Below are 23,797 nucleotides of genomic sequence, written 5' to 3' on the forward strand. Positions count from 1 at the left end.
CTGGTCCCTCTAACACTTTCCACGGGGGAAGGGAACTACTCAACTCCAACGCCCTGTAGCCATCCTGTTCCACAGGCTGGGGAAGTTAGGAAGTGGGCTAAGAGGCACATGTGAAGTTCATAGACAGAGGTACAGGCTCATTGAACACTGAGACCTCATCATAAGACTATTGAACAGCTCCCCTACCCCACACTTACTGTCACATTACTCAAGGCCTATTTAAAGTAGTTCCTTTTACCCAGTACATCAGGATCACTTATCAAGTAAAAATGAGGCAAAACCACAAATTGAGGAAACAAAAGTGTCAGAGCCAGACCCAGATACGTCAAGGATGTTAGAATGATCAAGCCAAAAAGTTTAGAAAACTTGGAGTAATGTGCTAAGGGCTCTAATGGAAAAAGTGAACAGCATGTAAGAACGGATGGGGAATATAAGCAGAGAGATGGAATTTCTGAGAAAGAACCGAAAAGGAATGCTAGAGATCCAAAGCAATGTAAGAGGAATTGGGCTAAACAGGTAACTATTATCATTTCATTCCAAACGCATGACAAGAGTTTGAATAACTGTCATCCCCATTTCACAGATGTCACTTCTCTGAGGTAACATGGTCTTAAACCCTGGGTCTGTCTAAAGCCCTAACCCAAAAAGTAAATAATATTGCCTCCAGATAATGATATCAGCTACTATTTTGTGCTATTTATCATGTACCGGTAATTACCGCAGCCATTTAAAGTATATCATATGACCTTGGTATATTCTACTATATCCATAACCTTGTGAGGTAGTGGTTAGGTACAACTACAATGAGGTACTTTACAATGAGAAAACTGAGGTGTAGAGAGGTAAAATAGTTTGGCCAAAAATGTACACACTAAGAGATGGATATCATACGTAAAATAACATTTGTAAGAATACAGGTCATTTATTTTTAACCTGTAAGTTAAAACATGTATGGAACGTGAAGGTTGTAAGGCAAGATGTTCTCTGAACGATTCTAGTACTTCTTGTGTTACACTCACCATTTACATATATCCACTTTACTGCTCCGGACTGGGAGCCAGTATCAGGTGAAGGGAAAGAGCTCTGCTCAGCTCCTAACCCTACTACTTATTAAACTTGTGATCTGAAAGTATTCCTTCGTGCCTAGCTTTCCTCACTTACCACATGATAATAGGACCTGCTTCGTAGTGTCATTGACAGAAACATTGAATTCTTTTTTTTCTTTATTTTAAGTAATCTCTACAGTCATCATGGGGCTGAAACTCACAACCCCCAGATGAAGAATCATACACTCTACTGACTGAGCCAGGCAGGCACCCTGAAAATACTGGGTTCTATCAGGTAACTTAAAACAGGACATTGAATATAATAAGTGCTCAAAATAATAGCTGTCATTACTTAATTTTTTTCTTTAGAAGTACTGCTTTTAACCTACAAAATACAGTTTTTTAAAAATGTTTATTTACTTATTTTTGAGAGAGAGAGAGCAAGTATAAGCAGAGAAGGGGCAGAGAGAGAGGGAGACACAGAATCCAAAGCAGGCACCAGGCTCTGAGCTGTCATCACAGAGCCCACTGTGGGGCTTGAACCCACAAACTGCGAGATCATGACCTGAGCTGAAGTTGGACACTTAACTAACTGAGCCACCGAAGCACCCAACCTACAAAATACAGTTTTAAAAGGAACCCATATTTGAATCATAAGTGGAAAAAACATTTCACTTAAATAACCACATGAAAATCTTAAAAATAAATACAATTAAACAATATTGTTGAATTCTGTTGCCAGCCAAGATTTCTGAGCCTAAGAATTATTCTCTGCTTGTTAACAGGGGAGATTTTGTGTTAGAGAGATGTGAGAATATGCTAACACTAACCTGAGATCTACTCAGAAGATCAGGGAAAGGATTAGAAAGAGAATAACTCCCTCACCATGTGAATCCATTTTATTTAAAGCTGGTATGTTATCGTCCTTCAAAAAGAAAAGTTCTTGCAATTCCAAAATTTAGAAAAAAGCAGTATAACTGAACACTCCCTTTTATTTGCTAGGAACCATCTTTTGCTATAAACATATATGTAACGTATTTTTGTTCTTTTAAAACTGTAGAGGATATTTGGAGGGTATCTGAGTTATAAATCATCAACAAAAAGCAAGGAATGTGAACTCATGACCTAAGCCAGAGAAAGCTGGAGCCTTCATCATATTAAAAGGACAGTGATGATCTCTGCTCTGGAAAGGAGGTTCTGTGAACTGATGTCACCACGTGAGTTAAACAGAAGACCTTTTTGAGCTGTTCAGAAGTGACTGCGCATTTCACACCAAGTTGACAGAGAAAATCTGCTTCTGAAAAATTCCAAATAGCAAAGGAAACCACCATCGTAGTCAATGGCTGCTCTATTCCAAAACTTAGTTTCAACAAAAGGTACAGCCAGTCTGGCTCTTTGAAAAGTCTGGAATTGCCAAACACCCTGAAGGGGCAGAGGGTATGAGAGGCAGCATGACATCGTAATAAAAGTGGCAGATGTAATGTAAGCAAGGATCTGGCTTGCTCAGGGAAAAAGGGACATGGGACTACAAGAAACAGGAATGACTTTGAAGTGGGTCCTGACACAGCCTCTGGCCCTGTGAGGTCGTGCAAGTTGAGGCAAGTCATTGAAATTCGCTTACTACACTCTCTGAGACAGAGACGATGGTTCCTACCCGCAAAGTATGCTGGGAGGGTAGCTTGAAATCAAGCACACGAGCTACGCTGAAAATTCAACCAATTGTGGCAGAGACAAAGACAAATGCAATGTGTGGACATTTCTTGAACCTTGTTTTTGAACAAATTAACTATCAAAAGAGAAAATTATAAAAAGAGAAAATCAAGTAAGAATTGCTAATATTGTTGGGGGTAGCAATGGTATTGTGGTCTTTTTTTAAGTCCTTACCTCTTAGGAAACAGAGAGAGTTATTTACAAGTAAAGTGACATAGTATCTGTGATTTGCTTTAAAATATCCAAACAAACAAACAAAAAAAAACACAAAAAACAAAAAAACCCAGGGATATTAGAGGAAACAAGAATGGCAGAAGATGATGGGTCGATGTAAATTCATTATTATTTTCTCTATTTTTGTGTGCTTTTGAAAATCCCCGCCCCTTGCTTTTTCATGATGACTTATAACTCAGATACCCTCAAAATATTCTCTACACAGGCTTTTAAAATAAATAAATTAAAAGACACCAATATCAGCCAATACATATCCTCTTGCTGTTTTCATCGTGATATTGTTGTAACAGCACAGTCAGTGTAGAACTTCCTGAAAGCTTAGGCAGAGTGCTCGGCCCACACAATAAAAGGAAGTGCCTTTATGTAGAGAAATCTGAAGACCAGCATAAACCCACAGAGAAGTAAGATTAAAGTGAAAGAGAGAAAGAGAGAGAAAGAACCGAAATCAGAACAAGAAGAGCTGACCAAGAGTGGTCTAACTTAGAGATAAATCTAGAAATTAAGTTTCTTCAAAATGAAATCAGACCACTACCAATCCCAGAAGAAACCCGAATCCGTACCTTTGTTGAAGCTCAGGTCTTTCTTAGTCTTAAAGCCGTGCATATTTTGCTTGCAGCCAAGCTTATGTTTTATTTTCATTATTTTTTTTTTTCAATTGCTCCTTGGAAAATGGCTCTTTTTAAGGCTTTAATTTGATTGTGGCTTTGTCAAGAGGAAGAGATTAAATATCTCTCAGCCTTTGAAGGAGTCAGTCACAAAAGGAGACAGCTTCAGGACCCTGATCACCAGAAAGACCAATTCAGGAAACCCCAACTGATTTAAGGAGCTTGGACAGATAGAAGGAAGAGGCTTTCAGAGATGCCTACAGATAGGCTGAGAAAGGTTCTGGATAATTCAGAAGATATATGTAGCATATACATTGAGTCAATAAAGAAAAGTTGTCAAAATCAGTCTGGAATGGATAAATATAATTTAGAAATTAATGTTTCCGTGTTCATTTTTTGTATCTACCAATAGGCAAAGCGGTACCTGTACCCTAACTACAGTGAGGTTTCAGTGAGCACTTCAAATATGCCTGGAACATAGCAAACACTGGGTAAATGGTAACTACTCTTAATATGCTTAAAACTTTGCCCACTATTCCAAGCAATTCTGGCAAAAGCAGACGCCTTTGATCTATAAATGCAGCTACGTGGGAGACACTATTCATTTTAAAAGCAGCCGAACAAGTCAAAGATACATAGCACTGTTAACACTTTTATGAAGTTCTACCTCCTCTCTCTATTATTCCACTTTTAAATTACAATCCCAGAGAGTTTTGGTCAATCGTCAAGACCTGTCAAAGTGCCTGTTCAACTCTGAGCATTATTTTTCTCTAGTGTGTTCTGATTTCAAGATTCTAGAATTAGATTCTAATATCTAATTTCGAATTTGTTTTCTAACTTCCTGATGATTTTTTGTTTTGCTTTTTCTTTTCTTTTCTGTTCTTTCTTTCTTTCTTTTTCTTTTCTTTTTTTTTTTTTTTTTGCTTATAGATAGGAGTAGACTTTCTACCAGAAAGAGTGATACGAATGTTACCGGGAAAGGCCTGGATAGCCACAAACATCTTCCAGGTCTGACCACAGCTGTAAAATCCCCATATTAGTCATTCCTTTGAGGGCATGACAGGCTTTTGCTAAATGTTAACTGTTAGCTGGGAAAGGAAACAGGTAAAGCTTTTGTCAGCTGTTAAGGCTCCTTCATTTGTCTTATCAATTTCCCCAGCATTCATTTATTTAATAAATGCGTTCACTTATTCGTTAAATAGTTCGACAAAACATTATTGAATGCATACCAGATGGGTTTACAAAATTAAGCGAGTTATGCCTCCAGCCCCGAGGAGGCCCACTACCTAATTGTGCTCTTCTAAAGAGATGATCGTAGAGCTAAGTGTGGAGTCAGTGCTGTCCCAAGGGCAGCTGTGGGAAGAGCCTCTGAGGTAGTTAAGACCATAATGTGTAAAAGAAATGAGACTTTAAGTGGCATTGGAGCAAAAAATGTCACTTGAGTAAATGTAATATGAAGGGGTTGAAGGGTAAGTTGTGGTGATTTGTGAAGGGCTTTATATGCTATGTATAAGACTGATAAAACCACACTTGTCTTTGAGAAAACCACCCTGCCAGGGTGTGATGTAGGGCAGTAAAGGGAGCTGGTGGTAAGCCTTCAAAAAGGAAGTAACAACCATCTATTGTTTAGGGCAATATTAGGGGGAACGGAAATGAAATGCAAGTTTGAACACAATTCCAAACTAAAGTCAGTGAAATTCTATGTTGTATCACAGGACCATCGTTCAAACTGGTGTCCTAGGAGGCACCCTAGGAAGCACCCCCCCCCCACAACTTTCTCTGGCTCCTAATGTCCTGCTACCTCCCAATCCCCACACAAATTCACTCTACCACCAAGTCCAGTTGGTCCCAAATCCTAAATTGCTCTCTGACTCTGTTCTCTGCCTGCCACCCTTACCACCATGGTCTTAATATCAGGCCATCTCTCCCATGGACTATTTCGTTAGCCCTTTATTTTACTGTTGCTAAACTCATCTCTTTCATAGTTATTCTTATACCCTGTCACAATGATACGCTAATGAAATTTGATCATGTCACCCTCCTGGTTAACATTTTCCAATTATTTATAGGATAAAAGATTAGCTTAGTTATCAATTAATAAGATACCTACTTCTCCATCCTCAGTGGCCAAGGGATATTTTTGTTTGCTTATACACTAAGGATTTCTGGTTTGAATCTCTACCTCACACGTATCCTTTGTATCATGAAACCAATCACATTCTTTTGACAAATTTTGACAAATTGTGTAAAAATTTCACGGAGACATTTGATTGACTTATCAAGGCATTCAAAGCCCTCCAAAATCTTTCTCCAATTTATTTCCAATGTGATTTTTCCAAATCTTCTACTCAAACCACACAGATCTACACATTGTCCTTTCATAAAACACATCATCTGCTTTGCCACTTCAAAGTTTCAGCTCAAGCTATCCTTCTTGTGTGGGACTTGCTGTTTTTTTCTCTGTCCTTTCAAGGACCTAAACATTCTCTACATCTGTCTTGCTCTGTGAAGTGTCCCAGGTTACCTCGGCCACAGAAATCACTCCCTTCTCTGAAATGTCCTGGCACTTAACATCTCCACCATTCATTTGCAGTTAATCACCAGTTTCTGTCCTGTGATATTACTAGATTGTTGTATTCTATTATTATCTATCTCTTGCATTGTTTTATAATGTTTAAAGTGTTTGTGTTTTATTTCCTGAACTGGACTGTAATTTCCTAACGCTAGGACTTTGACCAATATTACTATTATCTTTTAGGCCCTACATAGTATCTCATATATAGTTGGTATTTAATTAGTATTTGACATGTTGACTGACATTTCTACACAAAAACATTATGGTTGGAGTTCATGAGCTAGAAATTGTTTGAATTAATGAACATCATCTTTTACTTAGTAAACATTATTTTAGGAGAGTAAGTGCAAACACATCAATTACTTTTTTTGTTAAATTTTCCCAGAGAGACAAGAATATATGAGTTTGCTTTATAAAACAATTCTTGGGCACAAGAATTGTAGGGCACAATTCCTGGTTTAATTATACTGCCTGCTGAGCACAGAAAACCTTCCCTTGTATGAACAGACCATGAAGGAGGAAGAATGAGGAGGAAGGGTCAAGATGGACAGGTAAAGAGAAAGGGGAAGATAGAGAAGAGTAAGGGAGAAGAGGAGGAGAGGGAAGAGGACAAAGGAAAGGGAAGGGGTAGATGAATACGAAGGAGAAGGGCAAGAGAAGGGAAAGGTGCTCTTCTGATTAAGTTGGTGGGCAAAGCTGCTTCCAGAAAAGGATCCTGTTTCTAACTAAACCAGTTTTGATCATTTTCACCTGCAAACATCTCATGTACAATATAAACTAGATTTTTCAGTGACATAGTCAAGACCGTCTTTGAAGGCCATTCTGATGGCTCAGAGGAAGGTAAGACTGCAGTCACAGAGGGCAGCAAAGAGCCAAGGAGAGCCAGAATTACAACACTGGGAAGAGAGGGCTTTGTAAACGTTTCACAGGTTAAGAAAGAAAATTGACGTGATATCTCTCCTTACCAAGATTTTAATGACTTCTTTCCATAATTGACAGGGGTGGTGCATAAAGCAACGTAAATGTTATTATAATTAACTATAATATAGAAAGCATGAAACTAAGTTACAGAAAATTCCAAAATCACCATTAGGTTTACAATGTCTCCGCTCCACTACACCCCCTCCCCCAAACACTCACATGCAAAAGCCAACAAACTCTGATTCCTCTTGCATAGTTTTATTTTAAAAGCAGACACCTTTTAAAATCTGCTTTCTTCAGGGCTCCTGGGTGGCTCAGTCAGTTAAGTGTCTGACTCTTGATTTCTGCTCATGTTACGATTTCATGGTTCATGAATTTGAGTCCCACATCGGGCTCTGTGCTGACAGTGCAGAGCCTGCTTGGAATTCTCTCTCTCCCTCTCTCTCTTCTTTTCCCCACTCATACTGCTCTCTCTCTCTCAAAATAAACAAACTTTAAAAAAAATCTGCTTTATTCATAGCTGGCAATGGACTATTAAGTCCCACTCCATTCTTGAGCCTTAATCCAACTTTGTAAATTATTACAACTAAAAGCCTAAGTAGAAATGAAGAGGCCGTGAGTGTAAAGATGTTCAATAGCTTGGGGTCTTCACAGTTTTGTAGTTGAGATCATCTCTTAGTGTCTCATATGCCTAGAAAAAAATCACTGAAAAACATGTCATTCCTGAAAGGACAGGGAGATGGCAATCCGAAGTGGTGAGAAGGTGAAGTATATCACTTCTAATGAGGTAAATGGTGCACCTGCCTCTGTCTGCTTCCTTTCTTTGACAACGCAAGTTACTTCATGTGGTGAGAAAGCAAGTGTTGAAGCAGTATCATTATTTACTAGAAATCACATGTCATGAGTTCAGGTTTTTTTTTTTTTTTTTAAAAAGAGGAAGTTCAGACTAGGCAAAACTTGGGTCAACAGATGGCTTACATAAATATGAAGGGTAGATATGACTAGAAAACTACGGCCCTGACAGCCTCCCACAGAAAACAGCCACCAGACCCAGAGCCCCCCCTCTCCTTCAAAGCAAAGCCTCCCAGCAGACAAACAAGAATGAAAGGCAGTCACAACTCAACCTAGCACAAATAACCAAATGGCACAGTTACCTTTGTGACGTGATTTCAGAAGTACATACGCACACACCACTTCCTTCCACCTAAAAAAGAATCTTTGACAGTTTTTTGAAATTGCCCTGTTTCTGCCAAAGCACACATAGACGTAGTGTGAACTGAGTTTCCTTGAATATTTTGTAAAAGAAGAAAGTTTGAAGCACAACTTAGGAAAGACATAGAGACCAATCCTTACTCTTTTCCTTCATACATTTTCACATGTATTGATTATGTGACCATTTTCGGAAGATTAGATTGAAATGGAATTATCATGAAGATCCTCTTTATCTCTCAAACCTAATCACGCCTCTCTGCTCCTCCCATGAGCATTTGCCACAGAGTCCTTGGTTAAAATCTCATGCCCATGGCAGTCTGGGAACATGTTTCCCTCACCATGGTGCTCTCTTGGCCATGCAGGCAGATGAGCTTCCTGTCACTGTTACTCTTCGGCCCAGAAGGGGTCCACAATGAAGCCTGTGCTGGCTATCACATCTGTAAGCATACATTACAAATTCTGCCAACCCTCTGATGCTAATTCATTTTCCTTCTCGGCACTTCTCACTTTGCTCTTCGCACTTTGGGTATTGAAAATACAAGCTCTATTTGAAAGTTAATTCAACCAATGTATCTGAGCACCTAACCTATGCCAGGCACTATTCTAGGGCCCTGTGGTGCGGCAATGGACAACAGATAAAGGTCCTTGCCCTCAAGAAGCTCACATTCTAGTGGTGAAGTAATAGTGTTCCTATGATAAACATAATTAACAAGGAAATAAATGTTAGGAGGTATCGATGCTTTAGAGGAAAGCAAAACTACAGAGCAAGTTAAAGAGGACCAGGATTGTTGGTTTGTGTGGGTAGGAGTACATTGCAATAAGAAATAGAATCAGAGAAAGCCTCAGAGAGAAGGTGAAATTTGATCGAAGAACTGAAGGAGGTGAGGGTGTTGGCCACGTAGGTATCTGATGGATGGAAGGACATTCCAGGCCAGGGAACCACGAACATAAGGACCTGAGGCAGAAGCATGTGTGGCAAGTTCCAAGAACATCAAGAGGGTGTTGTGGCGAGAGTTGAACAAGTGAAGAGTGGGGGAGAGAAGGTCTTAGCATCAATGGGAGTCAAGTTCAGACACAGTCTTTTACTCTGAGTGAAACCAGGAGCCTTTGCAAGGTTTGGAGCAAAGTCAGAAAATGATCTGACTGATGGTTTAGAGGCTCATTCTGCCCTCTGGGTTGACAATAATCTGTGGAGAGGTAAGAGGAAGAGACCGTACCTAAAGGAACACTGTTGTATGTCTGGTCCATGGGATACAAAAGTGTTTGTTGAATGAATTAATATATGCATGAATGGAATTTGGAGGCTAAAGGATGAGACAGAGTCCTTCACAAGCATGAAGTAATGGGTCCTATGTTTTCACATCTTTGGGAATCAGGCAGTACATTAAGATCACAGATTATAATTATGTGTATGTGAATGTGTATGTTTATATACATACATCTAAATAGTTACTGCTTATCTTCTGTGTGAAAAGCACTTTTAATTTTGACAAATGCCTTCATGTAATTTATGCTACATGTACAAATGTGTGCATAATGTAGTGTTCATTAATGCCAAGCTCCATATAATAGGGATATTTTCATTTCCTGAAAAAGAGGATATTCTACTACTGTGAAGCTGAGGTCAATTTTTTTTTTTTTAATTATGAACTTTTTGGAAGAAATCTGTCCTCACAGACTAAAGGTCTGGTTTCAATTCCCATTTGGGTATATTACTTTGAAAAGAGAGAAAAGCTTGTATAGCCACAGATTTTTTTCTGAACCCAAGAAACTTCTAGTAAAGATTTAAGCATGTAAAAGGACCAAAAGGGTGAATCTGGATAGCCCTATACAAACCCATCTGGAAGAAAAAGGAAGGACCAAAGGCTATGAGCAGTAGATTCATATATGAAGATCAGCGGAGTAAAATGTACTATGTTTAAGCAAGCCAGGGATGCCTGGGTGGCTCAGTCTGTTGAGGGCCAGACTCTTGATTTAAACTCAGGTCGTGATCTTGAGGTTGTGCAATCAAGCCCAGCAACAGGCTCGCACTGAGCGTGGAGCCTACTTGGGATTCTCTCTCTCTGCCTCTCCCTCTGCCCCTCCCCTGCTCTCTTTCCCTCTCTCAAAATAAATAAATAAACATCTTTTTTAAATGTCCATATAGTTTCAAGATCCACAGTGTCAAAACTGGGCAGTCTTAAGATTTGAAGAAATCGTCTCATCCCTTTAATTATTCACAAATATTTATCAAGCATGTACTGTATGCCTGACACTGGCAATGCAAATTGAAAGAAAATTAGCTCTTGGGCAAGATGAAAATGTTTTACACTTTTAGTTTATAAAATACAAATATGCATACTCTGTATCTGTGATATTAAAATTTAGTGGGGAGGGTTGATTAGAGGAAAAGATGTCTAGAGAGACTCTTTAGGAGGGCAAAAACAAACAAAAAGACCGAGAAATATATATCTACTGAGAAACAAGTGATGATAATACAATACGGTAACTGCAGCAATAGGGGAAGTACAGGTGTTGTGGAAACCAAGCACATCAAAGTCGATATGAAAGGGGAAATCAAGGAAGGCTTCCTGGGAGAAGTCACACCTCAACAGAGCTGTAAAGGATGACCACTAGGATTTGTTCAGGCAAGCAGAATCAAGGCAGAGGAAGAACTTGTGCAAAAGACCTGGACAATCACTCACACAGACTTTTACTGAGCAAAATCCATATAAAACCCTAAATTGTATGGCTTGGCTAATTTGGCCAGTTGATTCATGAAATCAGAGAAAATACCAAAAACTGAGAGCTGAATTTGTATCACATTTTGGACTTCAAGTCTGTCCTCTCTTACATAAGGGGCTTTCTTTCCATTGTTTGCCACTATCACAGTGAGGCCTTCACCACCTCCTGCCAGAAAATTCTAAGCCTCCTTATTTGTCTCCCACCGATCTCCCTATAGCAGCTGAACAACATAGTGACCTTAGGAGGTAATGTGTTAAGTGGAGCTACCTGGAGAAGGCCCCCAGTGTCCCCTTCGTCTCTTCCTCTGCTCCCAAATCTTCGTGTTGATCCAAATCAACTCCTTGGCCCACCAGCTAAGTGTTTATAAATGAGGCTGTGAACCACTGGACAAGAGAATTGGAGTATTAAGTCCGTAGTTCTTAAAATCTAATTTTAATTCTAATTTTTAGAACCTAACAAATGGTACAGACCTTTCCTCTTTGATCCAGTCACAAATATTTAAAGTTCCTATGATGTGCCAGGCACTGTTCTAGTCACTGACGGTATAGCCAGAACAAGGAGACAAGGTCTTTCACTTGGCGGAGCTTGCTTTCTCAAGGAGCAAAGGCAAATGGAAAGTTCACGAACAAATACATGACTCTATTACTTTCAATTAATAGTAAGTGTTATGAAGTAAATTTTAAAGGGCTAATGGGTTAAAGAGTGGCTTTAGATAAGGAGATGGGGGGGGGATAATTATAGGAGGTGATTTATGAGCTGAACCTGAATGATAAAGAACCAGCTACTACTGAGGGAAGAGAGCCCTAAGCATAGTAAACAAGTACAAAGGCCCTAAGATGGAAGTGAAAATGCACAAAGGAAAAACTGATGGTGGGTACACACCTATATAGATACACTGTTCTTAAATATAATTTTAAGTATAAATGGTCTAGTAGACTCTGCTACCCTGCAAATGCCTCCCAGGAACCCCAGAATCTCCCCCAAACCAACAAGTAAAGAGTTAATGTCTCTATAACCCAGCACCTCTGTTGACATGGCTACTTTCAATGTGACTGACCAGAATTCATGCCATATCAGTTTTTAAATAATTTTAATATCACCTTTACACTCAGGCATAATACACATAAAATTATTGTACAACTTCAGGGGTGAACATGGAACTCCTAAAATCCATCTTATATCCTGGAAGTTATCTAAATCCTAGTTTTATCTGCTCAAGAGACAAGAGCAGACAGTGGTTGCACATGTGGGAAGCAGATGTGGGTTTGAATCCTAGCTCAGACACTTCCTTAGCTACGGGACCAGGGGCAAGTTGACTAAAATTTCTGTGCCTCAGTTTCCTATAAAATGAGAACAGTGGTAAAGCCTCATTTGTGAATTTAGTAATATAGGGCATGTAAAGCACTTGAAAGACTTTTGGGACATTATGAATTATTATAATGGTTATTACATGAATTATGAATTCATGCTAAGCTACGCCTACCACCCGAAGTCCAACTCATTCCATTCCATCATCATAACATATTTTTTCTTCGTTTCCATCTGCTAAATTTCTACCAACTTACAAAGCTCAGATAACATGTCATAACCACCATGAATTTCCTATTAGTACCAGCTTCCAGAAAAGCTATTTTCTCCCTCTGAACAACTATTAGTATGCTGTTTTTCCCATTAGTCTAATCATTTACTATCTTACAAGGTGATTTTATATACAGCTGACCCTTGAAGAACACAGGTTTGAAATGCTTGGGTCAACTTATACACTGATTTTTATTTATAAATACATCACATTACTGCAAATGCATTTTCCTTATGATTATCTTTTTTTTTTTTTGCCAAAGGGAAAAAAATAAGATATAATAAAATAAAGCTACAAAGGTCTAAACCACAAATACTAGTTGACTTGTCCTTTACAGCAATTTTACTTTTCTTCCAAACATGAATATTAGTGAAATTAAGTTAAAATCGAGTTATATCTACAGAAAGATAATTTTCTATCAAGGAGCAGATTTCTGAAAAATGCTGAGAAAATAACATCTAGAAAGAGTGAAAATTACTATGAAATGGAAAACAGATTCTTACAGCAGCTTTAGGATTAACACAACTGGAAATAGACAACAGAATGAAGTTGTCAGGCTTGAAATAGCACTTTGGCTATTTAATCCCATACCCCCACGTCGTGCCCCACCCCCCTCCCAGACTTTGGTCTCAATCACTGATATGACTCTAAACAGAAAAGTAAATTATTTGAATAGTTTGGGACATGGCCCACAACTACGCTTTACAACTCTCATTAGAGGGTCTAACTCCCGTTTTCTAGTATATTCAAGTCACAAAATTCGTTCCAATCTGGATAATCTTAAACAGGCTCCCTTCTGTCTCAGTTTTATTTTAAAAGTTGATAATAGGGTAAAAATATTAAACTGCACCTACTTCTGCTGATTTGTATATAAGAGGGAGCTATGATTTCCCACCTACTAAAATATAGTATTTGGATATATCCGTTATGATTTTCTTAATAATGTTCTTTTCTCATTTATTGTAAGAATACAGTATATTAAACATGTAATATACAATATGGGTCAATCAACTGTTTATGTCATCAGTAAGGCTTTTAATCAACTATTGGCGAATAATAGTTAAGTTTTGGGAGAGTCAAAGTTATACTCAGATTTTTGATTATGCAGGGGTTGGTGCCCTTAACCTCGAAGTTGTTCAAGGGTCAACTGTACAGATTTTACATACTTTGCTGGATTGTAAATCATTTAGAGCAATACTGTGCCATAAAAATATGGTTTGACACAGACAAGTAATTTGAAATGTTCTATTTAGCCACATAAACAAATGTTTTTTAAATGGGTAAAATTAACTTTATGGAGTAAGTAATAATATGTTTTATTATATTATTTATATCTATATTTTATTATTATATATTTTGTTTCACTCCATAACCAAATATTATAATTTCTATAAAATCAACATAAACAAATGATTAATGAGTTATTTTATCTTTTTTGTACTGAGTCTTTGAAATCTGGTCTGTACTTTATACTTACAGTACTTCTCAATTTAGACTAACCATATTTCAAGTGTCCCACACATGACACATATGGTTAGTGGCTATCGTTTAGGACAACAGAGTTTTAGGGCATGTATTATCCTCTATATCTCTGTATTTTTCATAATGCCTAGCATAATACATTCCCTATTTCAGAAGTTCAATTAATATCTGTCAAATTCATTAATTACTGATTAGCTTAAAATCAGTACCATATCTAATGGCATGACAAACATTTCTACTATTCATAATGTAAAAAGTAAAAACACGAAAACATAATTTTAGCATCTTTAAAGAATACGTTTACTCTTTGAAGTGATAAAATGAATTTTTCAATTATATTTCTCATTAAGAATATAGTTTGGAAGGACTAAGTCCTGGATCGTAGAAGAAAATAGTATATACAGCAATAAGATTATTTGTTTGACCTATTAGGAGAAACAATTCAATCCTACTTTCCTGAAAAGAATAAGAATTTTAGGTAAGAGTAATTCACTCTTAAAACAAGTGTACAGGATTTTATAAGCCTGGGTGAAAATATTTTGATGTTGTTTTCCCATTCCCCACATGACATTTCCTAAAAGTGTTGTGTTGTTAAATGTAGTCTGTGTTTTCATAAGTTCTTTCCCAGTTATTCTTATGCATTTACAGAAAATGAATGACATTATTTCTATAATCATTAAGAACATGTTGTCAAGACCGGATCAACTTGAATTGTTGCTATTAGAAAGTAGATCCTGGAGCGCTGGGGGGGCTCAGTCAGTTAAGCATCTGACTTTGGCTCAGGTCATGATCTCACAGTTCATGGGTCCAGTCCCACATCAGGCTCTGTACTGACAGCTCAGAGCCTGGAGCCTGCTTCGAATTCTGGGTCTCCCTCTCTCTCTGCCCCTCCCCTGCTGGTACTCTGTCTCTCTCTGTCTCTCAAAAAATAAATAAACGTGAAAAAAAATTTTTTTAAAGAAAGTTGATATGAAAGGAAGTGAAAATCCTGATCTGTATTCCACCACTCTAAAATTATATGCCCACTCCTTCCTTATCAACTTTATTCCTGCCTTTCCTTTTCACCTTGCATATCCATGTGCCTGAAGTATAGATTGTGGTGGAGAATCACGAAGAGTTAACAAAATATGGTAATTAGAGAAGTAAAATAACTTACCTTTGGCAACTTCAATGGCAATTTGCAAATTGGCAACTGACAAAGGTTTTCATCCAGTATAGGAGATTGATCCAAGTTGTGGACTATCTTTTCTTTAGGTACTTTATAAACTACAATGGTGCCCTTATAATGAGGGCAGCTATAGTTTCCAAATTCATCCACCTCTTTGATTTGGAGTTCCAGCCTGGGTTTTCTTTGTAAATGAAAAATAAGCTTGTAATCTTTTCCATAATCCTTTCCATTGCCTAAAAATAAGTGAAATGCATTTGTTACTACTAAGATATACTACTTTGCCTTATTTAAATTTTTAAAATCCTAACTATTATTCCATTTTTAATACAATTTAAGCTTTTTTGGTATCACTGACTCTTGCCAAAATATTAGCAGCAATAGACTGAAACTGTAGATTACTAAAAAGACTTCTTTTTTTTTATGTGTTTATTTATTTTTGAGAGAGAGCCTGAGTGGGGAAGGGGCAGAGAGAGAGAGGGAGACAGAGAATCCCAAGCAGGCTCTCTGCTGTCAGCAGAGCTCGACACGGGGCTGAAACTCAAGAACCTATGAGATATGACCTGAGCCAAAATCAAGAGTCGGATGTTTAACTGACTGAGCCACCCAGGTACCCCAAAGATTTCTTTTTTTTTTTTTTAATTTTTTTTTCAACGTTTATTTATTTTTGGGACAGAGAGAGACAGAGCATGAACGGGCGAGGGGCAGAGAGAGAGGGAGACACAGAATCAGAAACAGGCTCCAGGCTCTGAGCCATCAGCCCAGAGCCCGACGCGGGGCTCGAACTCACAGACCGCGAGATCGTGATCTGGCTGAAGTCGGACGCTTAACCGACTGCGCCACCCAGGCGCCCCAAGATTTCTTATCTGTAATTGGACCAGGTGTTGTCTGGCTGCTTCTAGACCTAGTAATCTTTAATTTTCTCTTTCCATTCCATTTTACTCTAACAAAAAAGTATTGAAAATATTCCGTTCTTTCTATGGTTAGAAAATTACATTTATCTTTCAATAATTGTCTTTTGTCTCTCCTCTAACTATTCATAGCATACTGTACCCTATCATGACCTCACAATAGGCATTCTAGATATGTGGTAGCCACTAGCAGCATGTGGCTTTTAAAATTAATGGTGAAATTAATTAAAATTAAATAAATTGGAAATTTACTCCTCAGTCACTCTAGCCACATTTCAAATATTTCATAGCAACATATGCACCTTATGGACAGTGCAGATACAAAACATGTCCAGGATCACAGAAATAGAGATGTTCTAGGGGCACCTGAGTGGTTCAGTGGCTTAAGAGTCCAAGTCTTGATTTCAGCTCAGGTCATGATTTCACGGTTTAAGTTCATGAGATCGAGCCCTGCGTTGGGTCCACACTGACAGTGAGGGTCCTGCTTGGGGTTCTCTCTCTTCCTCTCTCTCTCTCTCTGCCCCTCCACCACTTGCGCTCACTCCCTCTCTCTAAAAATAAATAAATGGAGGGGCGCCTGGGTGGCGCAGTCGGTTGAGCGTCCGACTTCAGCCAGGTCACGATCTCACGGTCCGTGAGTTCGAGCCCCGCGTCAGGCTCTGGGCTGTTGGCTCGGAGCCTGGAGCCTGTTTCCGATTCTGTGTCTCCCTCTCTCTCTGCCCCTCCCCCGTTCATGCTCTGTCTCTGTCTGTCCCAAAAATAAATAAAAAAAAAATAAAAAAAAAAAAAAACGTTGATAAAAATAAATAAATGGAAAGAAAAATAGAGGTGTTCTAGCTAACCTTCAAAATGAAATAGCTACTAGATTCATGTTACTGAAATTTTTATTGAAACCTGATTAATTCCCCAAAATAAGGGTATATCTTCTCAACTGCTCACTGAAAATACAAGAGCTCTAGTGAAGATAACCTTTCACTCATCGGGTTTTACCATGACAGTTTTACCTTGCCATTCCAATAGCGATGCCATTTTCCCTAAGACATGTCGCATTACCCTTAGCAAAATTTAAATGTAAGCTACATTGTAGCAGTCAAGATAAGAGTGTTTCAAATGTTGAGATCCAGATCCAGCTGGGGCCAGCCCCAGCTACTTATCTACACTGTAATATTTATCTGGTTCTTTCCCATCTCTGAACTTATTGGAGGCTTAACTTTCTTATCTTTAAACCAAGAGAAATAAAACTTACCTTCTGGGATTGTTCTGAGAACGAAAAGAAATAACATGGATAAAATGATGGGCACAAGGCGTAGCACATAGTAAGTGCTCAGCAAATGATAGTAATAATAGCAAATGATAAGAAAGAAGCAGGACCCTTCAACTGTTTTTGAATTTGTATGGTAAAAACAAAAAAACAAAAAAACACATTTTTTTCAAATATATCAATGTGAAGCTTTTATATCTAAGTTGCAGCTTCCTCCTACACCTAGAAGCCTGAACATTGACGACCCAGAGCTCTTTCTCGTGAAAAGCTTTCCCACTTTGAGAAAACCTTCCCAATGAAATCAGAGTTCAATAAGGGATGTAGATGACACCAATATTTTTCTCCATGTTGGACTGCTAGAGGTCATTTTGGTGAATCTCTAAAGCACACAGTTAAATCTAGAATTTGAATAACTCCAGGTTAGGAAAGGTGCTAGAGTATGTCTCTGCAAAAGTTTGTATTTAAGAGACAACCTGGCTACTTGAACAGAATGATCCCTAGGATGTCCTAGGAAAGGAATGACAAGCCATGGCTTGCCTTCTTGAATGTTTCCTGCTGGTAAAAAAAAAAAAAAAAAAAAAAAAAAAAAAAAAAGATAAATTTTTGAAGTCACCAAAATGTCATCTAGTAAATTAGATAAATTAGAATTTTTAGATCACTAGAGTAACACCTGGCAAACTTCTCCGTGCTACTGGAGTTGTTACTTTGGTCCCAATAGAATACAACTTAATAAATCTCTCCTTCTGTCCTTTGAAAGATAGTCCCTGCCGTGTACACAATTATTCATGAAGAATATTTATATGCAGGATATAAAGACTGAAGGTGAAGCAGAGCTACATTGATTCAATTTAGATCTTAAGTTTATCTGCCTCTCACTGCCAGTTAATTTTTTAAACTAAAGATCTGTAATGTAAATATGAAATGAAGATGAAAGTTAAGGATTTACAGTAATAAATAGCATGATTTTAGTGTTATAAATAGAAACTTTACATTTTTTTAAGTTGGAATTTCATTGTTGCCAAGACATAGCACTATATTTTGAATACCCCTGTCACAGCGGGCGGGGGGCAGGGGGGGACAAGCAGCACAAAGAAATTGCACTATTCTTTTTTTTTTAAGTTTATTTATTTTGAGAGAGAGAGACAGAGACAGAGACAGAGAGCGCATAGCAGGTGAGGGGCAGAGAGAAATAGACAGAAACCCAAGCAGGATCCATGCTGTCAGTGGAGAAGCCCAACACGGGGCTCAAATTCACAAAACATGAGATCATGACGTGAGCAGAGATCAAGGGTTGGACACTTAACTGACTGAGCCACCCAGGCACCCCGAAATTGCACTATTCTATTTTTTTTCCTCCCACATTGGCATATTTAGAGGAGAAGTAAAAACAAAATCCATTTACTGCATTCCAAAATTATGAAATCAACCATTAGCTGACCTTTTGAGAACCTCTTTCTCCTCAGCATATTATGTATACAGTTCCTAGAAGAACTTGGAACAGTAGCTGTTCAATAAATATTTGTCATATGAAGAAATACAAAACTTATTTATATTTTATGAGCTACTAGGCATACCTCATAGAGATATCTTTTCTTCTCAATGAGGGGAATTGGAATATTTTTCAAAGATGACGTAGAAAGTAAAAATGTAGAGATATATGCTTTTGCTTAGAAACATCAGATGAGTAAGTGATAAGTGAAAGGTAGCAAAATGGGGAACGAAATGAATCTAAAAGAACCATTGGTTCAGGGCATTTCTGTATTCTAACACGTCTCTACCACCTCTACCCCTAAGCCACCATCATTCCTTGCTTAATGGCTCATTAACTCGTCTCCCCAATCCTTCCTTTGCCTCTGAGATTATAACTGTTTGAAAATCTATTCTATGATCTAACTCAGATCATATGACTCTTCTGTTAACAAGATGGCTGCCCATTTCAGTTAGAATAAAAGGCAAACTCGTTGCCTTCAAGGAATGATCAGTACTCATCTCCTCTCCTACAACTGTGCTCTTACACCCTGTCTACCACCCATTTCAGCCTTCTTGCTGTTCCTCACACATGTCAGGTACACGTCTGCCGCTGCTAAGTAGCACTTGTACTCCCTCTGCCTGGGACAGACTCCCCTGCTTCCCTGCTATAGGATTATGGCTTCCTTTCTCACCTTCTTCAAGTCTCTGTCCAAACGTCACTTTCTCAAAGATGGCTTCCTTCATGATTCTATTGAAAATTGCAATTCTGCCACTCTCTGTGAGACTCTTGATATCCTTTCCTTCCTTTATTCTTCTATAAGGCACTTTTCCTCCCACCACACTGCACATTTTATTTCCTTATTTGCTTCTCTGTCTCCCCCTAGTAGAATATAATGCACACAAGAGTAAGGAATTTTCATTGAATGAATAAAAGCGTGGTTATCCCAACACCCTACACATTTCTGGGAAAGTCACTTCTCTGGGCTAAAGGGCATTCAGGGCCACTTTGACACACACAAACCTCTTTAGGGCATTAGTAGATGTTACAGGTCATGCTAGAGTGTCATTATATAAAATTTTCTGTTTATTTCCCAGCATTCTCTGGATTCTGGGTTTAGGTGACGTGTAGTGGAAAGTTTAAGTCTGAATCAACAGCTCTAACCTGGAGAATGAAGGCATACTCTAGCTTATGTTCAGAAGAATGCCAAAGGCTGATGTAAAAAGCAAGGGGATCACCTATCTTAGTTTTTCGTAGAATTAAAGTAAATGGTGCATGACCTCACTCAAAAGAATTATATGTATTCTATATAAATACATATAAAATTTTTAACATTTCTCAAAGGGCAGATGTCTGGATCCATTAATTAAAATTTTAAATATTTTTAATACTTTTAACATTTTAAATAATTTTAATCTTTCCCAATTTTTTGTCTTCATTCTTCCAACAAATACTTCTAGCTGTCAGGTACCACACTAGGTGCTGGGAATTGAATGGTGCCCACTAACAGGACAAGACCTGTTCTCACGGCACAGTTGTCAGAGAAACTGACATCCATCAAACAATTAAATGAATAAAGACTGTATCTATGGCCATGTCCACAAAAGAGTAAGATAAGAACTGACATAATCAGAAAAGATGGGGAACACTTTTCTAAACATGATCATCAAGGTGAGATATGAAAGTACAGTAGGAGGTAACTGGAGGTGGGCGGGGTAGATGGGTGGGGTGGAGAACCCTCCAGGCAGGCATTATCTGATTGTATGCCTTTTTGATATTCACACCAGGTTCTAATGAAAGGATGAGGTGTCAATTTTTTCCTGAGAATCTTGCTCCCCTTAGATGGAGAGAAATCCAGTGAGGCCACAGATCCGAGCATAGGTCTCTAGGAAAGGCAAAGCAGAAACAAACCTGGCATCTTGCCTGATTCATTTCCCTTGAGTGAAGATGAGTTCTTCCCCATTCCTTACATGGAGGAATTTGCACACAGGCTGGCTAACCTCAAGAACTCTTACCCTCGGTACCACTGCCTGTGAGAAGCATAGCAACTCACTCCTGTTTATGGCACTAGGTAAACACAGCTGCTGTCCTAAATATTACAGGAAAATCATTGGCATCTTTAGTTTGGGTGGGACACTTCCAGTTTTTTACTGTCTCCTAGAGAGATTGTTCCAGGGTGGACACTGTGGTTTCTGCTTCAGAAGCCCAGTACTTTCCTTCCTTCATCTCTTCACCCTTCTCTTTCCCTTTTTCTGATACCCTCGTTACTCACTCACTAAGTCCTGCCAGCTGACTCAGACGGCTGGGACTCCGCATGCGCAAGTGGAAGAGACAGTTCACGTTGGGACACTTTGGGTCTCGTTTCTTAGATACAGAAAAGGGCAGCCTCAGCTTCAAGCTGCATCATTTTTGTGACAACAAAGAGCCAACAGAGCTTGGATTAATTTCCAGAATCAGAGAGAAAATAGGCACCATTAAAAATCAATGAGATCTGTGTCGATTTATAAGTGAACAGAGAATATTACTTCAAGTCAACTCTACTGCAAGATTCCTGAGCCAGAAATCCCCATAAACCCCAAGCCTGAATTCTCCCCTACACTTCACCTTTACATACATTACCTGTTAGATTCTATTCCATCCCAAGGAAATAAGTTACAGAGAAGCAGTTGAATTAAAAAAAAAAAAAAAATGGGGGAGGGATGGCAACTTCTCCAAAAATCTTTTTCTTTCTTCTCTCACACAGCTGTTTTCTCTCTGTGTTCTCCTTTTTTTCTTCCTCTTCTCTTTCTTTTATCTCCTTTTCTGATCTCTTCCCTCATTTCTCCTACCTTATCCTGCAACCTCCCGTATTCATTCACCCTGTTTGTTGGTCTTAGTATTTCCATAGGTTCACTCATTCACTACATTCCTATTGAAAGCTTTTCCTGGGCCAGGCATTCTTCTAAGCTCAGGGATCCACAGCAGGAAAGACGTAGCCAGTACCTTCCTGAATTTACATTCCGGGGAAGAACATAAGTGTATGAGCAAAGAGTAAGTAAACAAATAAATAAAATAATTTCACATTGTGGTATGATTTATAATGGAAGCAAAAAAAAAAAAAAAAGCCCTAGAAAAATATGAGGATGAGAGGTAAGCAAGGTATGTCATCTACCTCAGAGGTTCTTAGCCACTGTTGTGCCATGAACCCTTTTGGAGTTTGGTGAAACCTATTAATTGTTTCCAAGAGTGGACTTTTAAATACATAAAATAAAATGTGTGGAAGTATAAATAAGACAATCACACTGGAATATAGTTCTAGATACACATCTCTTGGGAGTCGTGATCAGTCCGCTGATCCCAGATTAGATTCTTTGTAGGACATAAGAAAGAGTTTGGATGTTATGTTAAGTAGAATAAGAGGTAATTGTCAAGTGCTTAGTGTGGGGGGAGGGCAATAAGGCATGATTTATATTTTTAAAGGATCACTATTGTTCCTGCATAGAAATAGACTTCACATGGCTCTTAGTGGAGACAGAGGGGCATTTAGGAGGCAATGGCAAGGGTGTATGAAAGAGATGATCCTCGCTCGGATTCAAGAGTATTCACGGAGAAGACTGTTTCTAGAAGAGTGTCACCTTCTAGAGTCAGCCTGTAAGGGAAGATGCATCCCTAATAAGGGAAGAAAGAGATTGAAGCAAAAAGCAAATAAGTCTTTTTCTTTCCCTACTTTTCATAAGCCTCCCCTCAGTTCTCTGAAGTTTTCCTTGGTGATACAAGTTTAACGAAGGCCTTCAGAAGCTTGTGGCTGCTAGCCCATAGAGCACACAAAAAGGTGTCTTTGTACTTACTTGAAGCAAATATATTTCCAGTAAATCTTAAAAGAATTTGTTCTCCTTCTTTGACTTGGAAGCAGCGTGAAGACTCTGGAGGGCCACTGAACGATTCCAAGCGCAAGTTCCGAAGCACCTGGTTTAAATCTTTAGAAGGAACCACTAGAATGACTACTTTATGTGGATTGTCTTTCTGGTGACAGAGCACAACACAGGCAGTGGTGCTGAGCATAGCTTCTTCTAGAGCTTTCACGAAAGAAACCAAAAGGCTATTTTCCACAACAGAAGAAAGGTGTAGCACAATAAACCTGCACGGGAGCAAAGAGGCATGACGTGAGGGAAACATACAGTCTCAGAAATATCACTGATAACAAATAACACACATTATCATCCAAGCTTTCGTTAAAAAACAAAAAACATCATGGGGCCCCTGGGTAACTCAATCGGTTAAGTGTCTGACTTCGGCTCAGGTCATGATCTCGCAGTTTGTGGGTTCGAGTCCTGCATCAGGCTCTGTGCTGACAGCTCAGAGCCTGGAGCCCGCTTCAGAATCTGTCTCTATCTCTCTCTGCCCCTCCCCTGCTTGCGCTCTGTCTCACTCTCTCTCTTTCTCAAAAATAAGTAAACATTAGAAGAATTAAAAATTAAAAAAATAAAATAAAATCAAGCGTTCTAATAACCAACTAGTTAGATTCCTGAATGACTTTAATGAACCTCCTGGCAGTCAGGAAACGATTCAAACCAAACCAAGTTCTAAACAGATGTTCACAAAGAAATCCCCCAGAGTCAGATCAGCTCTAAATATGGCAGCATATTTTAAATTGTATTTTAACTAGCATCACCAAGGGTTATAATTTCCAACTAGAAGAGAAAGATAATCAAGATAATTCATTTACTACCAACAGGATAAAGAATAGATATCATAATTAAGTAGAGATTAAAATATTTTCTCTGTCACTGTGGTGTCAGAATCGTTATGAATAGACCTGTTGTGAGATGAGTCTTGTCCACTCTACCCAAATTTAAATGTTGGAGGCCTAATCCCCAGTACCTCAGAATGTGACCTTATTTCAACATGGGGTCTTGACAGGTGTA

At 38.6% G+C, this 23,797-nt stretch overlaps 1 protein-coding gene across 2 annotated transcripts in view; it reads right to left on the reverse strand.

Annotated features, from left to right (window-relative positions):
• DTHD1 (death domain containing 1) overlaps positions 1-23,797 on the reverse strand; it is a 73,361-nt gene that overhangs the window by 23,308 nt on the left and 26,256 nt on the right. For both annotated transcript variants that reach the window (XM_030314062.1, XM_032593008.1), the window contains 2 exons: positions 22,721-23,010; positions 15,245-15,489 (listed from right to left, as the gene is read on the reverse strand). In XM_030314062.1, the coding sequence (XP_030169922.1) occupies positions 15,245-15,489; positions 22,721-23,010 (535 nt within the window). The remainder of the gene's footprint in view (positions 1-15,244; positions 15,490-22,720; positions 23,011-23,797) is intronic.

This window comes from Lynx canadensis, chromosome B1 (genome assembly GCF_007474595.2).
Source record: "Lynx canadensis isolate LIC74 chromosome B1, mLynCan4.pri.v2, whole genome shotgun sequence".
Taxonomy (NCBI): domain Eukaryota; kingdom Metazoa; phylum Chordata; class Mammalia; order Carnivora; family Felidae; genus Lynx; species Lynx canadensis.